This window comes from Hyla sarda, chromosome 8, assembly GCF_029499605.1.
Source record: "Hyla sarda isolate aHylSar1 chromosome 8, aHylSar1.hap1, whole genome shotgun sequence".
NCBI lineage: Eukaryota > Metazoa > Chordata > Amphibia > Anura > Hylidae > Hyla > Hyla sarda.
This window is the reverse complement of record NC_079196.1, coordinates 171,881,701-171,906,326: the sequence shown is the minus strand read 5'-3', so window position 1 is coordinate 171,906,326 and position 24,626 is coordinate 171,881,701. Positions and strand designations below refer to the sequence as shown.

Sequence of the window (24,626 nt, the reverse complement as noted above, 5' to 3'; positions counted from 1 at the left end):
TATATCAACGTATCTCCCCATTTACAACCTACATTTATAGATTGTTTGTGTAACAGTCATTTATTAAATGCAACATTTTATGTTTGCCCAAAATTACCATCAACCATGATGGTCCCATGCACACTATGGATATTCAGCTCCATATTAAGTTTTGAGCAGAATCTCAACAGCTTTCAACATAATTTCATTGATATACTCCAAAATTAGGCACTACTACCAAAATCTTTAATATTCCAAGCTTTATTAAATACAATAATATAAAAAAAAAAACATAATCCATACATCCCATAGCACTGAAGGTAACAGTCACAGACGGAAAGTACAATACAGGTAAGAACAAGGTAACCATGAATCCATGAAACTCTAGATCAGGGGTACTCAACTGGCAGACCGCGGAGGAGGCATCCGCTGTCCCGACATTCATATGTATCAGTGTCTGTAAGACACCGATACAAATGAATAGCTGAGCGCCGCTGGAGCGAGGGAACACTTTGCTCCCTGCCCGGCCAGCGCTTCCCCTATGATGCAGGTGGCGCGATTAGCGCTGCCTGCATCATCTGCTCTGGCCAGGCCTAACTAGAAGAGGCCAGAGCAGCGGAGCAGCTCGAGACCTGGCACACAAAAGCAGTGTTAGGACAGGTAAGTATGCAGGGCCGGGCCGGGCCATCCGCGGTGGGGGTGAAGTGTGAGCTGAATGCTGCAGGGGTATTAGGGGGGGTGGGGTGTAGATGAATACTGAAGGTTATTGGGTGGGGGGGTGGATAAATGCTGCAGGGGTCTTGGGGGAGATAAATGCTGCAGGGGTCTTGTGGGGGAGATAAAGGATGCAGGGGTGGGGGGAGATAATTGCTGCAGGGGTGGGGGGAGATAAATGCTGCAGGGGTCTTGGGGGGGGGGGGAGATAAATGCTGCAGGGGTCTTGGGGTGGGGGAAATGCTGCAGGGGTCTTGGGGTAGGGGGGATAAATGCTGCAGGGGTCTTGGGGTAGGGGGGATAAATGCTGCAGGGGTCTTGGGGTAGATAAATGCTGCAGGGATCTTGGGGGGGGGATAAATGCTGCAGGGGTCTTGGAGGGGGAGATAAATGCTGCAGGGGTCTTGGAGGGGGAGATGAATGCTGCAGGGGTTATTGGGTGGGGGGTGTAGATGAATGCTGCAGGGGTCTTTGTGTGGATAGGGAAGATGAATGATGCAGGGGTCTGGTCTTGGGGGATGAATGATGCAAGGGTATTGGGGCAGGGGGGGGGGAAGAGTTGAATAATGCAGGGTAGGCAGTGTTAAGGCATAAGGGGACAGAGGTGTCTGGGGGGGGGGGGACAGAAAAGTGTAAAGATAAATAATGCAGGGGTTTTAGGGGGCAGAGGAGTCTGCAGGAGGACTAAGGGGGCCCATTCAAATTGAGGACATTAATGATTTTCTGCTGCCCTGTGCATACTGTAGAATCGCCACAGTGGAATTCCCCAACAGAACGGACGTACACCCAAAGAACATGTTCGTTCTTTAGGTGGACATCCATTCTGCTGGTGGAATTCCACCAGACTGCATTGTCATCTATAGAGATGGCGCACATCCGTGCAGTCCTACCGCCAATGGCTTTTGTGGCGCCTGCAGCAAGCAAACATTCTGCCAACTAAATGTCCAAAGTGTGGAGAAGCCATTAGGAATCTGCAGGAGGAGGGTAAAATGGGTCTGGGGGGGGGGGGGGAGTACAGGGGGGGGGATTCTGACAAACTGAGGAAACAGTGTCTGGCAGTATTATTTTTGGGGTCATGATGTTTGGCAGGGTTATAATGATTATTGTCTTTATACAGAGGATGAGGATCTGCTAACAAAGTAACTAATGATGTCCGGGCATCAGACTCTGCAGAGAAGATGGAGCTGAAAGAAGACAAAGACCAGAGGAAGAAGAAAAAGTAAAGACAACAGAGAAGACGTCTTCTGTGAGTCATTATACAATTGTGTATTCTCCTGACTGTTCCATCAGAGCTGGAGTCACTTGTAATTTCTGCAGTGATGACGGGTGACACTACCCCAATCTGTGTTACAAAACTACAACTCCCATAATGCCTGATGCTTTGCAACAGCTGGAGAGCCACTTAAACAGAGGTAATTTTAGAGTATGCAGGTCATTTTATTTTAATGGGTGTCTGACTGATGCGACCCTCACTGTAAATAAAAATGCATAGTCTAACATCCCTGGGCCTATTTTTGCTCCCAGTCCAGCCCTGGAAGTAAGTTTATTACAGGTATTTCCCAACCTTTAACTCTACGGTTGTTTCACAACTATAGCTCCCATCATGCTCTTCTGTCTGCATGATGGAAGTTGCAGTTTTGCAACAGCTGGAGAGTTCACATGGGGGGCAGGCATAGTGGCATTGTTTATATGGGGGAGGGCATGGCACAGTTCATATGTAGGGCAGGCTTAAATGGCAGCATTATACTCAGAAACATGGTATATGGCAGTATTATATCAGGGGCATGGTGTTTGACAGCATTATATTTAGGTACACCGCATGTAGTAGTATTATATTCAGCGGCACAGTGTGTCAATATTATACCAGGGGCACAGTGTGTGGCAGTTAGAGAACGATTAAGACTTAATAAATGTTTTACAACAGGCAGCACCTATTTCTGGCATGGCACTGTGGCCACTAGGTGTGAACCAGGTCTTAGCGTTTAGCTAAATGCTAAGACCTTCACAGGATGGCAGACCTGGATAAGCGGACCCCTACTAAAAGTAGTTGAGTACCCCTGATCTAGAGTATCATGGACTCATGGTTAACTTGTTCTTACCTGTATTGCACTTTCCGGATGTGACTTATCTTTAGTACTATGGGATGTATGGATTATATGTTTTTTTATATTATTGTATTTAATAAAGCTTGAAATATTAAAGATCTTGGTAGTGGTGCCTAATTTTGGAGTATATCGCTTTATGTAACACTACACCTGAGGGTGTTGATTGGTGGGACTGGTTTCCCACTTTGATATTTTTGGTGTATCATTTCATTGATCTCAATGGGATTCTACTGTGTGCACACACTACAGTAGCGTGCAAACGTGGTACAAAACACCCCCCAAAAAACAGGAGGTCAAAATAGTGCAATTTTTCACATACCGTATTTTCCGGCGTAGAAGACTACTTTTTAACCCCGTAAAATATTCACAAGAGTCGGAGGTAGTCTTATACGCCGAGTGCTGCATTCGGCCGGGATGCCCAGGGTATAGATCATCCATACCCCGGGCGTCCAGGCCGAGAATAACTTACCCCATCACATTTGGGACATCCCTGTGTCCCGAAAGATCTTTTCGGGACACAAGGATGTCCGGGTAACCTTTCTGCAGCCCCGTGTTAACGTTAAAAACGCAGGGGCCGCCGGGAGGTAGCGCACGCAGGGACGTAACGGACGTCCCGTGCGTGAGCACATAGCAACAGCAGAGCGGAGCGGAACCTACTGCTGTGGCCTAAGGCAGTACACAGACATACAGCCTCCAGCCATACACTGAATATGGCTGAAGGTTGCATGTCTGTGGGGTCCACTGCCTACCTAATGTGGGGGGAACTATACTGCCAACCTAATGTGGGGGGGGGGGGGGGGGGGGAACTATACTGCCAACCTAATGTGGGGGGGAACTATACTGCCAACCTAGTGTGGGGGGGAGAACTATACCGCCAGCCTAATGTGGGAGGAACCATACTGCCAACCTAATGTGGGGGAACTATACTGACAACTTAATGTGGGGGGGGGGGGGAACTATGCTGCCTACCTAGTGCGGGGGGGGGGGGGGGGGGAACTATGCTGAAAACCTAGTGTGGGGGGAGCTGTGGTATGTTACCGTATCGCGGTAGAAGGGTATACTTATACGGGGAGTGTATCCCAAACTCCATATTTTAACTGTAAAAGTTGGTGGTCGTCTCAGGCTGTGTTCATATCACGTTTTCAGCCATACGAGACTGGGCAATGAGCCGACTGGAGCGAAACGCTGACTCCGGTCAGGGCAAAAATTAGCTGAACGGAGTCAGTGTTTCACTCCGGTCGGCTCAATGAAATTAATTACATACGGGCGGCATACAGCAGGTATACTGAGCGCCCGGTATTAGCTCCTCTCAGCCGTATGCGGTCCCGTATGGCTGAAAACGTGATGTGAACCCAGCCTTATACGCCCAGTCTTATAACGTTGGAAAATACGGTACTTATTTTGTAAAAAAGAAAAGTGAGTTTTTTTTAAAAGCAGTACAATAATTGAAAAGCATGTAACCATGGGTCTCATTTTAAGCGTATTGAATCACAGAATAAAGAAAACATGTAATTTTTACCGTAAACTGTACAGCATAAAAAGGAAACCCTCCAAATAATTTGTTTTGTCAAACATTTTTATGGTAAAAATAGTAATGTCATTACATAATATAATTGTTCACCCAAAAACAAGCCCTCATATGGGTCTGTGGATCTTTTTATGACTCTTAAAAGGCAAGGAGAAAAAAGCAAAATATGCAAAAAATTATAATTATATATATATTGATATCTATCTATATGTAATTTTTTTCTTCAAGTTATTAACAAATGTTTTTTTTCCCCCCATTATGTAATCGTTAAAAGGGGTTATCCAGGAATAGAGAAACAAAGCTGATTTTTTCCCAAAAAGAGCAGCACCTCTGTTCTCACTTGTGATGCTGTTTTAGGAAAATATTAGCTCTGTTTAACCCCTTTAAAGTATTAGCTATAAGCATTAATAGGCTCGCTAGGAACTCCTCATTCTGATAGAGGTGTTAAATGCTATGTAACCTGTCACAAACTTAAATGGGCACTCATTAAAAATTTTTTTGCTATTGCACTCCTTAAGGTAAATAAAAAATATTTTTAATGTACTCTGGAGTGCTGAGGGGGGTGTGTACAGCCTTAGCCAATCATAGCTCATCTCACACTGAACTGCTTTGGGCTGTGTGTAGCAGTGTGAGGGAGGAAGTTATCCCGTGTGACTTCAGATGATGTCACGCCTGCTGGGGAACGCCCCTTCCCAGTCTCTGAATCTGACTGAGCAAAAAATATAGAGAAATATCAAGGTAGAAAACTAACAAATAAAAATAAAGGCAGGGGGTGGTTTATCATGATGGGGAAGTGAACTGGGAGGATTATAAAATTTAACAAGATCATGAGAGGTACTCTTCAACCCCTTAAGGACTCAAGGTTTTTCAGTTTTTGCACTTTCGTTTTTTCCTCCTTACCTTTTAAAAATCATAACCCTTTAAATTTTCCACCTAAAAATCCATATTATGGCTTATTTTTTGCGTTGCCAATTCTACTTTGCAGTGACATTAGTCATTTTACCCAAAAATGCAACGCGAAACGGAAAAAAATAAATCATTGTGCGACAAAATCGAAGAAAAAAACGCCATTTTGTAAATTTTGGGGGCTTCCGTTTCTACGCAGTGCATATTTTGGTAAAAATTACACCTTATTATTCTGTAGGTCCATACGGTTAAAATGATACCCTACTTATATAGGTTTGATTTTGTCGCACTTCTGGAAAAAATCATAACTACATGCAGGAAAATGTATACGTTTAAAAATGTCATCTTCTGAACCCTATAACTTTTTTATTTTTCCACGTACAGGGCGGTATGAGGGCTCATTTTTTGCGCCGTGATCTGAAGTTTTTATCGGTATGATTTTTGTTTTGATCGGACTTTATCACTTTTTATTTATTTTTTAATGGTATAAAAAGTGACCAAAATGCGCTTTTTTTGACTTTGGAATTTTTTCGCACGTACGCCATTGACCGTGCGGTTTAATTAATGATATATTTTTATAGTTCGGACATTTATGCACGCGGCGATACCGCATATGTTTATTTTAATTTTTTTTTTACACTGTTTTATTTTTTTTTTATGGGAAAAGGGGGGTGATTCAAACTTTTATTAGGGAAGGGGTTAAATGACCTTTATTAACACTTTTTTTTTACTTTTTTTTTTTTGCAGTGTTATAGGCCCCATAGGGACCTATAACACTGCACACACTGATCTTTTACACAGATCACAGGCGTGTATTAACACGCCTGTGATCAGTGTTATCGGCGCTTGACTGCTCCTGCCTGGATCTCAAGCACAGAGCAGTTATTCGTCGATCGGACACCGAGGAGGCAGGTAAGGGCCCTCCCGGTGTCCTGTAAGCTGTTCGGGACGCCGCGATTTCACCGAGGCGGTCCCCAACAGCCCGACTGAGCAGCCGGGTCACTTTCACTTTAGAAGCGGCGGTCAGCTTTGACCGCCGCTTCTAAAGGGTTAATACCGCACATCGCCGCGATCGGCGATGTGTGATATTAGCCACGGGCCCCGGCCATTGATGAGCGCCGGGACCGACGCGATATGATGCGGGATCGCGGCGCGATCCCGCTTCATATTGCGGGAGCCGATGCAGGACGTAAATATACGCCCTGCGTCGTTAAGGGGTTAAAGCATGCATTAACTCAATGCTACTTTTTACAAACCCACATTCGACTGTCGCATAAATTAGTTGCGCATATGTTCCACTTCCAACACACTTCAGTGCCATAGGGGTCTCATTACAAATAAGGCAGTTAGTAAATTCCCCCCCCCCCCCCCCCCCATTATGCTTATCTATCACCTGAAATTTTAGTGAGTCTTTAGTACAGTGTCTTCCAAACAGTATGCCTCCAGCGGCTGCAAAACTGTAAGCTCGCATGCTTGAGGTTGTAGTTTTGCAGCCACTGTTTATAGAACCAGAATATTTGGAACCAAGCTGTGATGCATGTGATGTACCTACCATACATACTTCCAGGAAGGTTGGCAGCTGTCACAACCTCTTTTGTCACCACTGAAGGGTGCTGCGCTATACTGACTGGAGCCGCTGGCTGTAGCAGTGTCACTTTCTGCCCCTGAACAGTCTGGGGCAATGCACTTGCTACAGTCTGAATAACTCTGCTGGCAGTTGGAAGAGTAGGAATTGTAGTAAACGTGATCGTATTCACCTCATCTTTGATGCCTGTAAAACAAAGAACATTTTCTTGTTATTTAAAAAACTACTATTAAATAAGTGAATAAAGGAAGGCACTAAGTTGTTCAGAGGTGCAAATGGGCTGCCAGTTTAAAGACAGACACATTTAGTTATAATTTCATTGGCCCAGATTTCTCAATCTGCCCGAAACCAAAACTGTCAGCTTTTGCCCATAGTTACCAATCACAGCTCAGCTTTCCTTTTACCAGAGCTCATTAACCCCTTAACCCCTTAAGGACTCAGGGTTTTTCCGTTTTTGCACTTTCGTTTTTTCCTCCTTACCTTTTAAAAATCATAACCCTTTCAATTTTCAACCTAAAAACCCATATTATGGCTTATTTTTTGCGTCGCCAATTCTACTTTGCAGTGACATTAGTCATTTTACCCAAAAATGCACGACGAAACGGAAAAAAAAATCATTGTGCGACAAAATCGAAAAAAAAACGCCATTTTGTAACTTTTGGGGGCTTTCGTTTCTACGCAGTGCATATTTCGGTAAAAATTACACCTTATCATTATTCTGTAGGTCCATACGGTTAAAATGATACCCTACTTATATAGGTTGGATTTTGTCGCACTTCTGGAAAAAATCATAACTACATGCAGGAAAATTTATACGTTTAAAAATGTCATCTTCTGACCCCTATAACTTTTTTATTTTTCCACGTATGGGGTGGTATGAGGACTAATTTTTTGCGCCGTGATCTGAAGTTTTTATCGGTATGATTTTTGTTTTGATCGGACTTTTTGATCACTTTTTTTTCATTTTTTAATGATATAAAAAGTGACCAAAATACGCTTTTTTGGACTTTGGAATTTTTTTGCGCGTACGCCATTGACCGTACGGCTTAATTAATTATATATTTTTATAGTTCGGACATTTACGCACGCGGCGATACCACATATGTTTATTTTTTATTTTTTTTACACTGTTTTATTTTTTTTATGGGAAAAGGGGGGTGATTCAAACTTTTATTAGGGAAGGGGTTAAATGACCTTTATTAACACTTTTTTTTTACATTTTTTTTGCAGTGTTATAGGTCCCATAGGGACCTATAACACTGCACACACTGATCTCTAATGCTGATCACTGGCGTGCATTAACACGCCTGTGATCAGCATTATCGGCGCTTGACTGCTCCTGCCTGGATCTCAGGCACGGAGCAGTCATTCGTCGATCGGACACCGAGGAGGCAGGTAAGAGCCCTCCCGGTGTCCGATCAGCTGTTCGGGACGCCGCGATTTCACCGCGGCGGTCCCGAACAGCCCGACTGAGCAGCCGGGTCACTTTCACTTTCACTTTAGAAGCGGCGGTCAGCTTTGACCGCCGCTTCTAAAGGGTTAATACCGCACATCGCCGCGATCGGCGATGTGTGGTATTAGCCGCGGGTCCCGGCCGTTGATTAGCGCCGGGACCGACGCGATATGATGCGGGATCTCGGCGCGATCCCGCTTCATATCGCGGGAGCCGGCGCAGGACGTAAATATACGTCCTGCGTCGTTAAGGGGTTAAGGACATTGGACATGTGTGTCCGGATGCGTTGGTACTAAATGTACCAGGACATACATTTACGTCCTAAATTTGAAGCGAGCACAGGATTCATGCACAGCATGCACTCCATTCATGCACAGCAGATCCCGGCTGCTATCAGCAGCCAGGGGCCCACCGGCCATGGCGCTGATGTCAGCCATTAACCCCTCCAATGCAGTGATCAATACTGATCACGACATCTGCAGCATAAGCGTTATTGCGGGTGACTGATCGGACCACTCGTGGCAAAATGGTGGAGGTTCAGTCAGTCAGAATAGCCTCCGGAGAATAGCTGCTCTGGCAATCTGCTGCCTTCTAGCAGACCAGAGCAATAGATTGCCAATATTGCTGATCAGTGCTATGCATATGCATAGCACTGACCAGTAATAGCAATCTAAGGAATGCTATGTATAGTCCCCTATACATAGCATTTATGTACACAGCGATACACATGTTTATTCCATTTATTTTTTTACACTTGTTTTTGTAAAGTGGGTAAAGGGGATTTTTATTGGAGGAGGGGCCTTTTTTTATGTCCACCTCATGTATTAAATTATTTAACTATTTATTCTCATTTATGTACACATTACATATCAAATATACACTATTGCACTTCTTATCCCTAAGTATTATTCATCTCATCCCATTTACTGTAATCAGTCGTGTTCTATTCACATACATATTAGTCTTTCTTCAGTATACCTTGTTTATATCTTTTCAATGCTTTTTTTCTTTTCCTTTTTTTGTCCAGCAATTACGTAGATCCTAGTTTGAACTATATTGTCAGGTGTAGTCCACCTCCAGGTGAACAAGTTTACCTGTCACCCATCTGACGTTTTGTGGCATCAGTAATAAACTACCACAACTGTCCTGGGCATCAGCTATTGAAAAAGGGAACGTGGCTCCCCGAAACGCGTCTAGCCGGAATCTACATGCACCCATACCCTAATCTTGGCAAAACCAGAGAACACGCACTACTGTAATCAGTAAATAAGAGGCACTTGGTGCCAACCGCCCCCTACCCCACTTGGGACTTCTGTTTTGTTATTCCTGTGCCGCCAGGGTATAGTGGTCAAAAAGAAGAGAGACTCCAGCACTGCAGAGCGCACCTGCCTGGCACCCAGCCTTAATCCCCATCCCACTCAAGAACACTAACACATCAGCCCTGTGCTATCAGGGTAGAGTGGGTAGCAAATAGGGGTATTACAGCACTGCAGAGCGCTCCTACCGAATACTTACCAGCCTCACCTACAGCCCATATCACGGCGTGGCGCTGTCCGTGCCATCACCATAAGGAACGCTACTATATTGTGAAAAACCTGTTATTCCATCTATAACACGCTACCACATTGCGGAGAGGACCATATCTTACTACTTTATTATTATATTACGTCATTTACGGTGAAGAGACTAATCTGATATTTTAGCCCTCCTAGCGAAACAAATTTGCCAATAGGGGAATAACTACTATTGGAACATATTTTAAATTATCTTGTATTTTATTTCCCAGCGGCAGGCCCCCCGCGATCAGGCATCTTATTCCCTATCCTTTGGATAGGGGAAAATATGTCTTTGGCCAGAATACCCCTTTAAGGACCCATACCCATTAAAAAGTTAGTCCCTGTTCGCTCCGGTGGCAGGATACACTTAAATCGTAGTCTGAGAATTGCATTGTGAGTCACATGATCAGACTGACACCTGAAAGTCCGACGCTGGACTTCCCATTGACTTGCATGGGACCTCTGGCGTTTGAGTGTTGGAATAAGGACTGATGCTTAAAGTTGTTAAAATGGACAATTTTAACCAGAACAACACTTTCCCTGAAGCTCAAGGAGATCTTATTTGCCTCGTTTACGCTGTGTCATCAAATTGGAATAAATAGGTGAGGAGTAGGTGCAAGATCTATTGAATCAAGGGGTTAAAATCATACCATTGACACCACACACATATGTTTGTAGGAAACCAACCACTTTTTTTTTATTGAAAAATGCTTTGATTACATTGCAAAATGGGTGTCCCTCTGATGAATATTCTAGGACAGTGGTCTTCAATCTGCGGACCTCCAGATGTTGCAAAACTACAACTCCCAGCATGCCAGGACAGCCGTTGGCTGTCCGGGCATGCTGAGAGTTTTAGTTTTGCAACATCTGGAGGTCCGCAGGTTGAAGACCACTGTTCTAGGAGATTATTCATTTAACAGCTGTTACATCATCAACCTACTTCTTTCTAACGTGTGTGCCCACCTTCACGCCAATGAACCTTCTGAAGTAAATCTGCCCTCAAGCATAGCTATGATTGTGGTCAGTTTCTGGTATGTCATAAATACACATCCAAAGATGCAATTGATAGGAGTTACCGTGTTAAAGGAGTACTCTAGTGCAGAGTATTCCTGCTCTGTCCTGCCCGGGCTGCAAAATAAATGAAAATGAACCATCTCTCACCTCCCTGGGTTCCCGTGGAGCGCCACTACAGCTGATCGGTCCTCCGGTCCATCTCCTTCATACTTCCTGGTGTAACGAAGCGTCACATGGCGCTCAGCCTATCGCCGGCCGCCGCGATGTTCAGCCTCGGCCCATAATAGGCTGAGCGCCATGTGACGAATCGTTACACCCGGAAGTATGAAGGAGATGGACCGGAGGACCGATCAGCTGTAGTGGCGCTCCGCGGGAACCCAGGGAGGTGAGTGATGGTTCATTTTCATTTATTTTGCAGCCCCGGCAGGACGGAGCAGGAATACTCTGCACTAGAGTACTCCTTTAAGACCCTACTGATTGCTAAAACTAAGGTTACATAGAGCCAAAGTCAGGCCAGAGTGTTTATGATCTGGCTCCATTACCATAATTTATACTGTAACTTCAAATAGTAAAACTGAGGCTAATAGTACAGAAATTGTGCGATTGTGTGTAACAAACATCAACTTATAATAAACCATATATCCTGACCTCTGGCAGATGAGAGACCGTCCATAACTGTTCCACGTATTTCATCTCTGGTGCACGGTGGCCTCTGGTTTGCTATTATGTATCCATTGGCTGAATTGGTAGGTGTGGTAAGTACCTGCACCATGGTGACAGTAGGAGCTTGCTGCACTACATGGATCGCATGACTTGTCGGCTGGGAGGTCATGATGGAAGCAGGCATATATGTCAAAGGTTTTGTCAAAAAATTTGTTTGGGGTACAGGCTTTGCCATGATAACTGGCTGAGCACTCACTGGAGAACCTGTCAGAAAATATAAGATACTGGCAAGTGACAAATGATCTAATGCATTACTAAAATAAATGCTGGTTTATTAAATAAATAAACTAAATAATAATACAGAAATTAACTAGATACATAGATAAATAAGCTCTACAAATGCAAAAACACCAATGGGGAAAACAATCTGCATTGTTTTTTACATTAACACTAAGGCTCCTTTCACACTATAAAAAGTTCCTCTGCTTTAAAGATCCGTTATAATATCCCGTTAGGAAAACCCTTAAAAATGGCCGTTACAAAATCCCATACGGCAGTTACAAAATCCCATTAAAGTCTATGGGATTTTTATGGACATTATTTTGTGACTGAGAGAAAAACGGTACATGCACTAGTTTTCTCCTGTCACAAAATAATGTCCGTTATTCATAACGGCCTATGACAGGTTAAAACGGATAATGTAAAAATCACACAGACTTTAATGGGATTTTGTAACTGCCGTATGGGATTTTGTAAAGGCCGTTTTTAAGGGTTTTCCAAAATGGACATTATAACGGATCTTTAAAATGGAGGAACTTTTTAGTGTGAAAGCAGCCTAACTTATTGTAATCCATTCAAGGCATTCTATGTTAAAGGAGAACTGTGGCACAACACTTCCCTTTCCCTGTGCCCGGGCTGCAAAAACTAAAAGAAAAAAGAAAAGAAAACTTTAACTCACCTGTTGTGTAGATATCATTGTCCCGTTCCTCCACTGGTGCTGGTCTTCTTCCTGCTTCTTGGGCTCGGTGACTCATACTGTGCTCAGCCCATCACCGTCTGAGGAGGGACATCGCTGCGGCCGGCGATACGCTGAGCACAGTATGAGTCACCGAGCCCAAGAAGCAGACCAGCACCGGAGGAATGCAGATATCGGCACAATAGGGGAATGTAGGAAGGTTTTTTTTTTTATTTTTTATTTTTTTTTTAAAGTTTTTGCAGCCCGGGCACAGGGGAAGTGAAAAGTGTAGCACCACAGTTCTCCTTTAAAAAGGTATATTTTAATTTAAAGCATTTACACATCCACTGTATAAGTGATAAAGATCGGGTAGGTGGATTTCTAAATACAGAGAGCCACACCAATCTCTAAGACAGGGCACCTAGGTCATTGACAAAAACATGGAACAGCACGAAACCGGAGGACACAAGCTTAACATCTCCATTCAAATCAGTGTGGTTGTCAGTCAAACCTCTAGCATTTATCACCTATCAAGCCAAAAGGGCAAAATGCTTTAGACTAGAATGCCCATTTAAATAAGCTGCACTTCAAATAATCCATACCAGCTAATCATAAGGTTTAAAGAAAAACTGACAGCCGGTTCACCCTCACAAACCCAATACACATGGTTATAGTGCAGGTGAACCGGATTACAATGAAGTATAACTTTTCAGGATCCGTGGCCCTGATCCAAAGATAGGCCAGTTATTAGCAGGCATTGGTAAGACTGTAAATCGCCAGCTCCAATATGCCCGCCCACATGGACAAAGGGGTTTCATTAATATTCATGAGGTGGGCAGGCATATTGAAGCAAAGGGGATGGAGGCAGGGATGCTGGGTACACTGGGTCGCATCTTCTTGCACAAAGTCAGCGATTAAACATATTAGCAATGACAGCTAATAACCGGTCTATCGTTGGAACCAGACCACGGATCTGGGTAAGTTATACCTTATTTTATTCCGGTTCACCTGCACTATAATCCTGTTTATTGGGTGAACCAGCTGTCAGTTTTGCTTTAAAGGAGTTAACAAAATTCCTTGAAGTGTAGTTGAATTTATAATGTCAGATTATTACTAACCAGGTGCGCTCTGGGAGTATCGATACTCAGGAACAGAGGCCATCTTAAAACCAAAATCATGTGGAACAGGGGATCCTTCTCGAGACATGCTATCAGGAGTCTGCAAGCCACAGGAATCTGGATATGTTGGGGAAGCTGGTGCACTCCTAGAACAAGGAGAGGAAGTACAGTGAAACCACCCACCCTTTCATAAGACCCACTCCGAAAATTGTATGGGACAACAAGTGAGGAATGCAGGATAACTGGATAGCAGACAGGAGGAAGTAGGCTGTCAAACATACGGAGAGGATTAGGAATGAAGTGGGGAGCCCTGCCAGGACTAGGAGTGAGATGAGGAGCAGTGCTAGCTGCTAAGAATGAGAGGGGGAGCCCTGCTTGCAAATAGGAATGAAGGAAAAAAAAAATAAAATCAGTATCCATGCTGGGGGCTACAAATTAGACTGAGAACAGTGCTTGGGGCGAGGAATGTAAGGGCATGCCATGCTAAGTACCGGTAATCCAACGTGTTAAAATGTGATTTTAACAGCTCTTTCCTCATTATTTGGGATAATTTGTGAGCTGTACATGTTTGCTGACACTATAACCAGCATTCTGTATATATGTGTGTGTGTGTGTATAAATATATATATATATATATTATTATTTTTTTTTTTTTTTTTGAAAGGTCCACTCCCATAAATGACCACTTTTTTGCACAAATTTGGGTTGTCAGCTTTCAAGAGGTTTTACGGTATTTTGTTAAGCATATAAAGAAGAGGATAACAAAATAAATGATATGAAAAGAAAATATAAAAAAAGATGTAAGCTAGGACCAATACCTGGAAGAAAGTGGACCAAAAGGTGTACGAAAGGATGAGACTCCCCGCTGCCTGCGTTTTCTAAATGCCTGCTCCACTAGTTTGGCTTCAGATGTAGGATCAATTCTCCAAAATGAACCTTTTCCAGGCTCCTCCTGAGAACGTGGTACTTTTATAAAATAACGATTCAGTGACAGATTATGACGTATAGAGTTCTAAAGAGAAAAATCATAAAGATTATAAAAATAATCAAAAAGAGCCAAGTCACTTCAAGGACTTTATAAAGAACATGGGGGGAGATTTATTAAAACCTGTCCAGGGGAAAAGCTGCTGCGTTTCCCATAGCAACCAGATGGATTCTTTCCTTTTACAGAGGACTTTTCAAAAATGAAAGAAGCGATCTGATTGGTTGCTATGAAAAGGTTTTGATAAATCTCCCCAAGATGTCTATTTATATAAAAGCATCACATTTGAAACAAATCTTGCATTTAAACCCATTAAAGGGGTACTGCATGGTTAAAAGGAAAACTGTCAGCTTTCTACCCCCCCCAACTTGCGGTACTGGCTGGTAGTGCGGGGGACGCTGATCAGTTTGATGCTTACTGTGCCTGGATCCACCGCGCCATTCGGCATTAAAGGGGTATTCCGGGAATTTTTTCTATTTGATATGCTACAGGGGCTGTAAAGTTAGTGTAGTTCATAATATAGTGTCTTTATTACCTGTGTGTGACGGTTTTCTCACAATTCTTATGCGATTTTCACCCCAATATTTATTTTTAACAGCATAACAGCATACAAAATGACTGTTGTCTCAGATTTTTCCCAGCTTGCAATGCGGTCGAGACCTGACCCACTAGTCAACTGATGACAGGGAGCCTGTCTGCTTCAATGGGTGGAGGGATCAATCTGCAACTAATGCAACAGCAGTAGGCACCCTGATTGAAGACCACAGGTCTGCAGCTCATTTATGTTTCAATGGGTGGGGTGACTGATGTGTGGGAGGGAGGAAGGAAAATGGTATCATGGGATTTGTAACAAGAAAACTGAAAACAGGAAATACCAGTTCACAAAAAGCTAGCCACAGTGTTATGGTAATCTCACAACATAGCCATTTAGCCCAAGACAAGCGCAGATCCTTCCTAAGCATGTCCATTACTGTCTGCCAGGTATGTACTAAAATCACCTTATGGTGGAGAACCCCTTTAAACTTCTATTTTCGGGATAGGTTAATGAGGTGCTAACTGACACCCTGACGTCAGTGCCACTGGCCGCAGCGCCGCTCAGCTCATCAATATTCCTCCTCTCCCCGCTCTGTAATGAATAGAGAGGGGAGGAATATTTATGATCTGAGCGGTGCTGCGGCCAGGGGCACTGACGTCAGAGTGCCAGTTAGCACCTACTTAACATATCCCGAAAATAGAAGATTAGGGCCGAACGGCGCGGCAGATCCAGGCACGGTAAGCATCAAACTGATCAGCATCCCCCGCACTTCCAGCTAGTACCGCTAGTTAGTAGGGGGGGAGAAAGCGGACAGTTTTTCTTTAAAAAAAAAGAAGAATAAAGCTCCTGGGGTGGAAGGACAATAGAAGAAAAAAAAGGCAATTCTATTCTTTTTGCGGACGCTGAAATCGTGATTTATACTGCGTGAATAGAATCCCATCACTAGGACTGCAGCAGAATGTCCGTGCAGAATATTCCAGCAGAAATCCGCACGGACATTCTGCTGTGTAAACATGGCCCTAAGTGAGATCTGCATATTTATTCCATCTGCCTGAGTTACTAAGCCTGTAGCTGAGGTTAAAGGGAGACTCTGGTACATAAGTACTCATCTCCTCACCACAGGATTTTGGAGGGGGGGTTGGGCTCTCATTTCAACCATTGCAAAGGAAGAAAGTGAGAGCTTGCAAGAGATCCGCTTACAGGAAGCAGTGACTTAAAGAGGTTGACCAGAAATAGAAAACCAGAGCTAATTTCCTTCAAAAACAGCACCACTGCTGTCCTCAGGTTGTGGTGCTATTGTAGCACTATTCCATTTAAGTAAATGAAAACAAACTGTAATACCTCAAACAAACCTGAGGACAATGGTTGCACGGTTTTGTTTTGTTGGAAGAAATTGGCTCTGGTTCTCTATTTTTGGACAACCCCTTTAAGAAGGATGTGCAATCTGTAATCCACCATCTGTCTACAGTCATGGCCATAAATTTTGGCACCCAAATTGAAAAATGCTATTTGTCTAGAAAATGAAGTATTTCTCACAGAAAAGGATTGCAGTAACACATGTTTTGCTATACACGTGTTTATTACCTTTCTGTGTATTGGAACTAAACCGAAAAAGGGAGGAAAAAAAGCAAATAGGACATAATGTCACACCAAACTCCAAAAATGGTCCGGACAAAATTATTGGCACCCTTTCAAAATTGTGGATAAATAAGATTGTTTCAAGCATGTGATGCTCCTTTAAACTCACCTGGGGCAAGTAACAGGCAAGGACAATATAAAAACCACACCTGAAAGAAGATAAAAAGGAGAGAAGTTCACTTAGCCTATGCATTGTGTGTCTGTGTGTGCCACACTAAGCATGGACAACAGAAAGAGGATAAGAAAAGTATCTGAGGACCTGAGAACCAAAATTGTGAAAAAATAATCTCAAGGTTACAAGTCCATCTCCAGAGATCTAGATTTGCCTTTGTCCACAGTGCACAACATTATCAAGAAGTTTGCAACCCATGGCACTGTAGATAATCTCTCTGGGCGTGGACGGAAGAGAACAATTGATGAAAGGTGTCAATGCAGGATAGTCTGGATGGTGAATAAGCAGCCCCAAACAAGTTTTAAAGATATTCAAGCTGTCCTGCAGGCTCAGGGAGCATCAGTGTCAGCGCGAACTATCCGTCGACATTAAATTAAACACTACGGCAGGAGACCCAGGAGGACCCCACTGCTGACACAGACATAAAAAAGCAAGAATACATTTTGACTAAATGAACTTGAGTAAGCCAAAATCCTTCTGGGAAAATGTCTTGTGAACAGATGAGACCAAGATAGAGCTTTTTGGTAAAGCACATCATTCTACTGTTTACCGAAAACGGAATGAGGCCTACAAAGAAAAGAACACAGTACCTACAGTGAAATATGGTGGAGGGTCAATTAGGTTTTGGGGTTGTTTTGCTGCCTCTGGCACTGGGTGCCTTAAATGTGTGCAAGGCATCATGAAATCTGAGGATTACCAACTGATTTTGGCCACTGCACAGCCCAGTGTCAGAAAGCTGGGTTTCCGAGATCTTGGGTCTTCCAGCAGGACAATGACTCCAAACATACATCAAAAAGCACCTAGAAATGGATGGCAACAAAGTACTGGAGAGTTCTGAAGTGGCCAGTAATGAGTCCAGATCTAAATCCCATTGAACACTTGTGGAGAGATTTTAAAATTGCTGATGGGAAAAGGCTTCCAATAAGAGAGACCTGGAAAGGAAGAGTGGTCCAACATTCCGGCTGAGAGGTGTAAGAAGCTTATTGATGGTTATAGGAAGCGACTGATTTCAGTTATTTTTTCCAAAGGGTGTGCAACCAAATATTAAGTTAAGGGTGCCAATAATTTTGTCCAGCCCATTTTTGGAGTTTGGTGTGACATTATGCCCAATTAGCTTTTTTCCTCCCTTTTTTTGTTTAGTTCCAATACACACAATGGGAATAAACATGTGTATAGCAAAACATGTGTTACTGCAATCCTTTTCTGTGAGAAATTCTTCATTTTCTAGAAATATTTCAGGGGTTCCAACATTTATGGCCATGACTGTATGTAGGCAGGGTTAACACTGACTTTATTTCTTTGTGTTTTCACCCCCACTTCCACAGCCCCTTCAATAAGAGATCATAGGGCTCCTTTTGGAAAGGCAAACAATACTCCGATATAATATTGGCGTTAATTAAATGGCTGAATTATTGTCAATGCAGGACTGCATGAACAATCTCTGGCTTGTCATGTCCTTCACTAACATCATTGTTGACAGCACATCCCCAGTTTACACACTGTACATCGCCCTAACAATTTTTGGCCGCACAATCCCACTGATCAGCTGACAATGGCTAATAGGTAAGTCCTCTTGTGAACAAAATAATTAGCCATTTTGGCTCTTAAAGGGGTACTCCGGGGAACTAAACCTATATTCCATCTTTCCCTCTCACCAACCTATGTATTTGTCTAAATATCATTCATTAGCTATATACAGCAGTTTCCCTCTTTCCGCTGTCACTTACAGGCAGGAAATGAGAGAAAAATGTAATTCTCAAATCCACCCTGTCTTGGTGTAAACCCCTCACAAAGACTAGCCCCCACCCTTCAGGACAACACCACCTGATTTCGGTCTAATTTCTGTTTGGTCTAGAGCTCTGGCTGTACAGCCACACACCCCCTCCCCCTCCCCTCCCTGTGTGAGAGCTTGTGAGCTCTGCGAAAAGCAGGGAAGATTCTTAGTCACAACTGAGCACATAGTGGCTGTTTTTCTTCTGAATATGCTGCCATTCAGAGCACAGCAAGATTTATTGCTGGGGGAAGAATAGTCTGAAAGAAAAGACATGTACAGTGTGTGTGAGCTGCAGTGTAAGCATGCATACAGATAGTGAAAGCAGTTGGCTGGCAGCCATTGGACACAGCTGCACTGACTTCTGGGAGTTGTAGTCTGGGCTGCAAAAAAGGAAAAAGTATTCAGGAGACATCAGGGGCCAAATGAGCTGCCAAATCCACATGAATAACTACAGGGGACACAGAACAGGTGTTGTGGTGGCTTTGGGGCATTTTAATTTTTCTTAACTTCCATGGAGTACCCATTTAAGAATAATATATTTTCTACAGGAAAAACTCAACACAAACATTACATTTTCATTTACTGTAAGGCTAGGTTCACACGGCCGTTGTCCCCCGTATTTTCTCCATTATTGCCTCCTAAATGGACCATTCTAATAACAGATGCAAACTGATGCAAAGGGATGCCATTAAGTTTAATAAGGACACTGGGGGTAATAGGGATATACACAATGGTATACACAGTAATTTATTACTTTAAATATGCACAGAGGCATAAATTTGGGGGTCACAGTAGTAGTTTAAAAACCCCGCCGGGAGCCCTGAATGGTTCCCTCTGTGCCGGCCATTCAAGGCTCCCGGCAGGGGATTTCAAAATGAAAGTTTACACAGTGTGTGTGTATATATATGTGTATATATGTGTATATATGTGTATATATGTGTATATATGTGTATATATGTGTATATATATATATATATATATATATATATATATATATATGCGACCAATCCCTCAGCCCTGTACTACTACCCCCAACATGGAACAAGTCTGTTCCATGATGGGAGTAGTAGTAATCCCTCAGCAATGCAGGAGCCTGCTGATGTCACCTCTTCTGAGCATGCTCAGAAGTAATAGTTCAGAAACTGATATTATAAACCGGGGACAAACGTATGATATTAAAGGTTCATTCTGCCATAGACTTCAATGTTAAATTTATAATATCCGTTTCTATTCCGTTTTTTTTTGACAGTCACAAAATAACGGCCGTTATTAATAACAGGCGATAAAGGGTTAAAACGGCTATTAGAAAAATCCCATAGACCATAATGGGATTTTCTAACGGCCGTTAGTGATTTTGTACCGGCCGTATAACTGCCAATTTCAAGGCTTTTAATAACTGGCGTTCATAACGGATGTATTTTTATAGTGTGAAATGGGCCTTAGTGGTATAGATGTTTAACCCCATAAGAACCACAGTTTTTAATTATAATTTCTTTTTTCATTTTTGCACTTTCGTTTTTTCCTCCTCACCTTCTAGAAATCATAACGCTTTCAATTTTCCACCTACAAACTCATATGAGGGCTTGTTTTTTGCGTCACAAATTTCACTTTGTAATGACATCAATAATTTTACCACAAATCTATGGCGAAACAAAAAAATATATATAATATTTGTGGGGCTAAATTGAAAAAACTAAACAAAAAAAACACTGCATTTTGTAACTTTTGGGGCTTTCGTTTCTACGCAGCACACTTTTCGGTAAAAATGACATCTTATCTTTATTCTGTAGGTCCATACGATTAAAAGAAGACCCAACATATAGGTTTGATTTTATTTTACTTCTGTTAAAAAATTATAACTTTATGCATGGAAATTAAAAAGGTCATCTTCTGACGCCTATTAGTTTTTTATTTTCACATATACGGGCGGTATGAGGACTAATTTTTTACGCCATTATCTGAAGTTTTCATTGGTACCATCATCTTTTTGATGGGACTTTTTGATTGCTTTTGATAATTTTTATAGTATACAAAGTGACCAAAAAAACTTAATTTTGGACTTTCACATTATATTTTTACAATTTGGACATTTATGCACGCAGCGATACTACATAGGTTTATTTTTATCATGTTTTATTTTTTAATATGGAATTTAGGAAAAGGGGGGTGTTTTAAACTTTTTAGAAGGAAGGGGGTTAATTGTTTTTTGTTTTTTTTTTACTTTTATTAAACTTTTTTACACTTTATTAGTCACCTTTGGGGACATTTAGGAGGAATGCGATTCCTCATACAGATCAATGTGGTTCCATAGAACCACATTGACCTGTGTGCTCTGCACTCGATTGATAAAGTCTGGTTCAGCGAGAGCCGGGACCAGGACGAGAGCCCTCCGGCTACCTCAGCAGTGGATCCACCCCATTGGACCACCAGGGAGTGTTTAGAGCGGCGATCTGAAGGGTTAATAGCGGCTATTAACGCCGGCTCTCAGCTATAAGAATCAGCTGGGGGACGGCCGATATGGCGCAGGCTCGAGTCAGGAGCCCGTGCCATACCCCATTAACGGCACAAGGACATGTATACACGTCTTTGGTCGGTAACCACTTAAGTTATGAAGAAAATCCAGCTCCTGTCTCCTGGTTTCTCAGTACCGCATTTAACACTCCTAATGGTTAACCCTTCAGCTCTGCTTGTTCACACTGGCTACAATGTTTAAAGACAAACCCAATAGAAACATTTTGGGAAGCCAGTGCATTAGAGATTATTCCATATTACAGTAAGGATTAAAGGATTATAAAACTACAAGCAATGACATAACTGACCACATACAAAGTAAAATGAGGGGGGCCTGGATATCAGCTTAAAGAAAAAGTGGTCCATTCTCAGTAAGGCCGGGTTTACACTGAGAATCTCCAGGCGGAAAAATTATGGCCGGAGATTCAGAGTGTGGCCAGCGCTGAAGTCAGTGGGCACTAGGACTGAGCGGACACTGCCATCCCGATAGACTGCAATGTCTGCTCCATGGATTCCGCTAGAACATTAAGCAAGTTCAATGTTATGGCTCAATCTGACAGAAATACTGCCCAGAAAATTCGGCAGTGTTAATGGGTTGATTGAAAACCCACTCACCCACACTTTACCCTCAGACAGAGGAATTTTCAGAAGCGGAATTCCGGTCGGAAATTCTGTAGCGTGAACCTGGCTTAAGGCTGCGTTCACAATACCAGTCAAAATGGGATGCTTACACATAACATGCGAATCCAGCCATGGGCTCTATTGACTTTAATAGCCTGAACATAGTCAGGTAATTTTTTGAGCGTACAGGTGTATAGGCTTAGACCCAAAAGCAAGCATGGTGTTTTGGGAAAATTTGTCACAAATTTTTGCACAATGATTTCATTGCTCAAAAATTAGTGTAAGTATTCTTTGGTCACTATAAATTACAACCTGACTTTCAGTTAACAAGGAAATTCAAGCTCTTGTTGTTCTGATAGGAACCTTATACATGATTAGATCTCAGCCTACAATATCACAGACAATTTTTGCACACTAATGTGCAACATATAATGTAACTCTTCAGGATTCCACTACATTACATTTGCTCTTACAGAACCAGACGTACCTGCCAGCCTTTATCAGCAGACCGGTAGTAAGGGTAATGCTTCGTAATATGAGCATAAATTCCACTCAATGTGAGTTGTCGATCCTTTGCACAGGAGATTGCTTGAACAATAAGCTGTGCGTATGAATATGGGGGTTTGGATTCATCCTGCAAAAAAATAATTACAAAAGAACATTATTAAGGCCTTCTGGATATATTATAAATAACATCAACCAAAGAAAGATAACTGTCTATAGAGGGTGAAACTTTAGGAAAAAAGTATTTTGTGACAGGTCTAGAGCCTTCCCAGGCATGTATGGTTATTGTATCTTCTCCAGGGGGTCATTCTTATTGGACTTGATTTGTCTTATGTTCATATTTTTAGTTTTTCCCTTATGGTATAAAAGTTATATGAGAGTATACACTGGAGAACGCTCCTGACATATTCCTCCGACAAACACCACAGTGTGAACATAGGCTTCCAGAGCGATCCAATTTTACAAGAAATTACAGAGCCAATGCCCATGTTTAACAATAGAAGCAGAAAAAAAATACATTTTGTGATATTACCATTAAAATCTGAAGTGCTTGCGGTATGGTAGCTGTGCAGTAATTTATATTACAGTAGCTGCATGTGTTTTATGTTGTAGTGAATGGGATTTAGAAAAATACAAAATTATGAAGTTATACAGACATTATAGGGGTCCAGTTCTCTGTAGAATGTATGTGTGAATGTACCCAAATAAATCAAAATATTGGGCCCTGTTTATACTAGAGCCATTCTCTGGTCTGTTGGGTCCCTGCTCTTCTTCAACATTAAGACGACATTGTAAAGCAATAGAAGCTATGAACATCCACTTTAAAATGGATCCTTCATTGCTGTTGTGGTTCAGTTAAGAATCAAAGCTTTGAAGAGATTGCCGACAGGTCCACTTTCCACACGCCTTGATAGAGACCCACTATACATGGCTATAGTCCCATCAGCATTGGAGGCTCTAATGAAAATGTGCGACACAGATTCCATCAAAACATCTGACAAAAAATAATGAGGCACATAGAACTATTTTGCCTACTAACAGAACAGATTCTATTCTATATTTTTAGGTTCTATATTTTTTTTACATAAGAAATGTATCAACAGACTCTGGGTGAGCAGCTTCTTTGAAACATGTCCTTGGTTTACAGTACAATAACACGCTGACAGATCCTTAATAACATATGACAAACTATTCCAAAAGTTTACAAAATGAAGCTAACAGTACAGAAGAGTGGCACGATCTCCGCAGCTGGCTGTATGCAACTCTGCAGCTCTAAATATTACTCCAACCGCTTCAGCTTGTGTTGCACTCTTCTCAGATTTCTGTGTACTTCAGGACTGTCCTTCAGCACATGTTGTCACTTACGTAACATTAGGAAAATCTACAGTAATACGGCAGAGGCAGAAGGGAGTTGATAACTGCAGACTGGACCTGGATTTGCCACTTTAGGCTACGGTCCCACGTAGCTCTTACGCAGTGTATTTTACGTTGTGCAAAACCCTGCATATTCTCCATTGAGCATACACACAGTGCTACCTGGCAGTAGCATGGTGTGTTCAGTGAGGTTTGGAGGGGGGATTTAACCCCTTAAAGGGGTACTCCGCCCCTAGACATCTTATCCCCTATGTAAAGGATTGGGGATAAGATGTCTGATCGCGGGGGTCTCCGCTGCGGCACCCCGCTGTCATCACTGCACAGAGTAAACTCGCTCTGTGGGTAATGACGGGCGATAAAGGGGCTGGAGCCTCGTGACGTCATGGCTCCACCCTGCTCTGTGCAGTGATGACAGCGGGGTGCCGCAGCAAAGATCGCAGGGGTCCCCAGCGGTGGGACCCCGCGATGAGACATCTTATCCCCTTTGGATAGGGGATAAGATGTCTAGGAGAGGAGTACCCCTTTAAGGACCAAGCCCATTTTGACCTTAAGGACCAGGCCAATTTTACTTTTGCATTTTTCGTTTTTACCTCCTCGCCTTCTAAAATCCATAACTCATATTTCCATCCACATACCCATGTGGGGGCTTGTTTTGACACCTCATTTTACCATAAAATGTACGATGAACCCAAAAAATATTTTTTATGGTGAGGAAATTTAAATGAAAACAAAAATTTTGCAAATTTTGGAGGGTTTCGTTTTCACACAGTGCACTTTAGGCTAAAAATTAAGTCTTTATTCTGTGGGTCAATACGATTTTTTTTTGTGAATGTGATTAAAGATGAGCGAACTTACAGTAAATTTGATTCGTCACGAACTTTTCGGCTCGACAGTTGATGACTTTTCCTGCATAAATTAGTTCAGCTTTCCGGTGCTCCT

At 42.5% G+C, this 24,626-nt stretch overlaps 1 protein-coding gene across 2 annotated transcripts in view; it reads right to left on the bottom strand.

The window, feature by feature from the left end:
- Positions 1-24,626, bottom strand: part of FOXK1 (forkhead box K1) — an 82,021-nt gene that overhangs the window by 3,954 nt on the left and 53,441 nt on the right. For both annotated transcript variants that reach the window (XM_056537046.1, XM_056537044.1), the window contains exons 4-8: positions 22,297-22,443; positions 14,395-14,588; positions 13,577-13,722; positions 11,489-11,767; positions 6,785-7,003 (exon numbers count right to left, since the gene is read on the bottom strand). In XM_056537046.1, the coding sequence (XP_056393021.1) occupies positions 6,785-7,003; positions 11,489-11,767; positions 13,577-13,722; positions 14,395-14,588; positions 22,297-22,443 (985 nt within the window). The remainder of the gene's footprint in view (positions 1-6,784; positions 7,004-11,488; positions 11,768-13,576; positions 13,723-14,394; positions 14,589-22,296; positions 22,444-24,626) is intronic.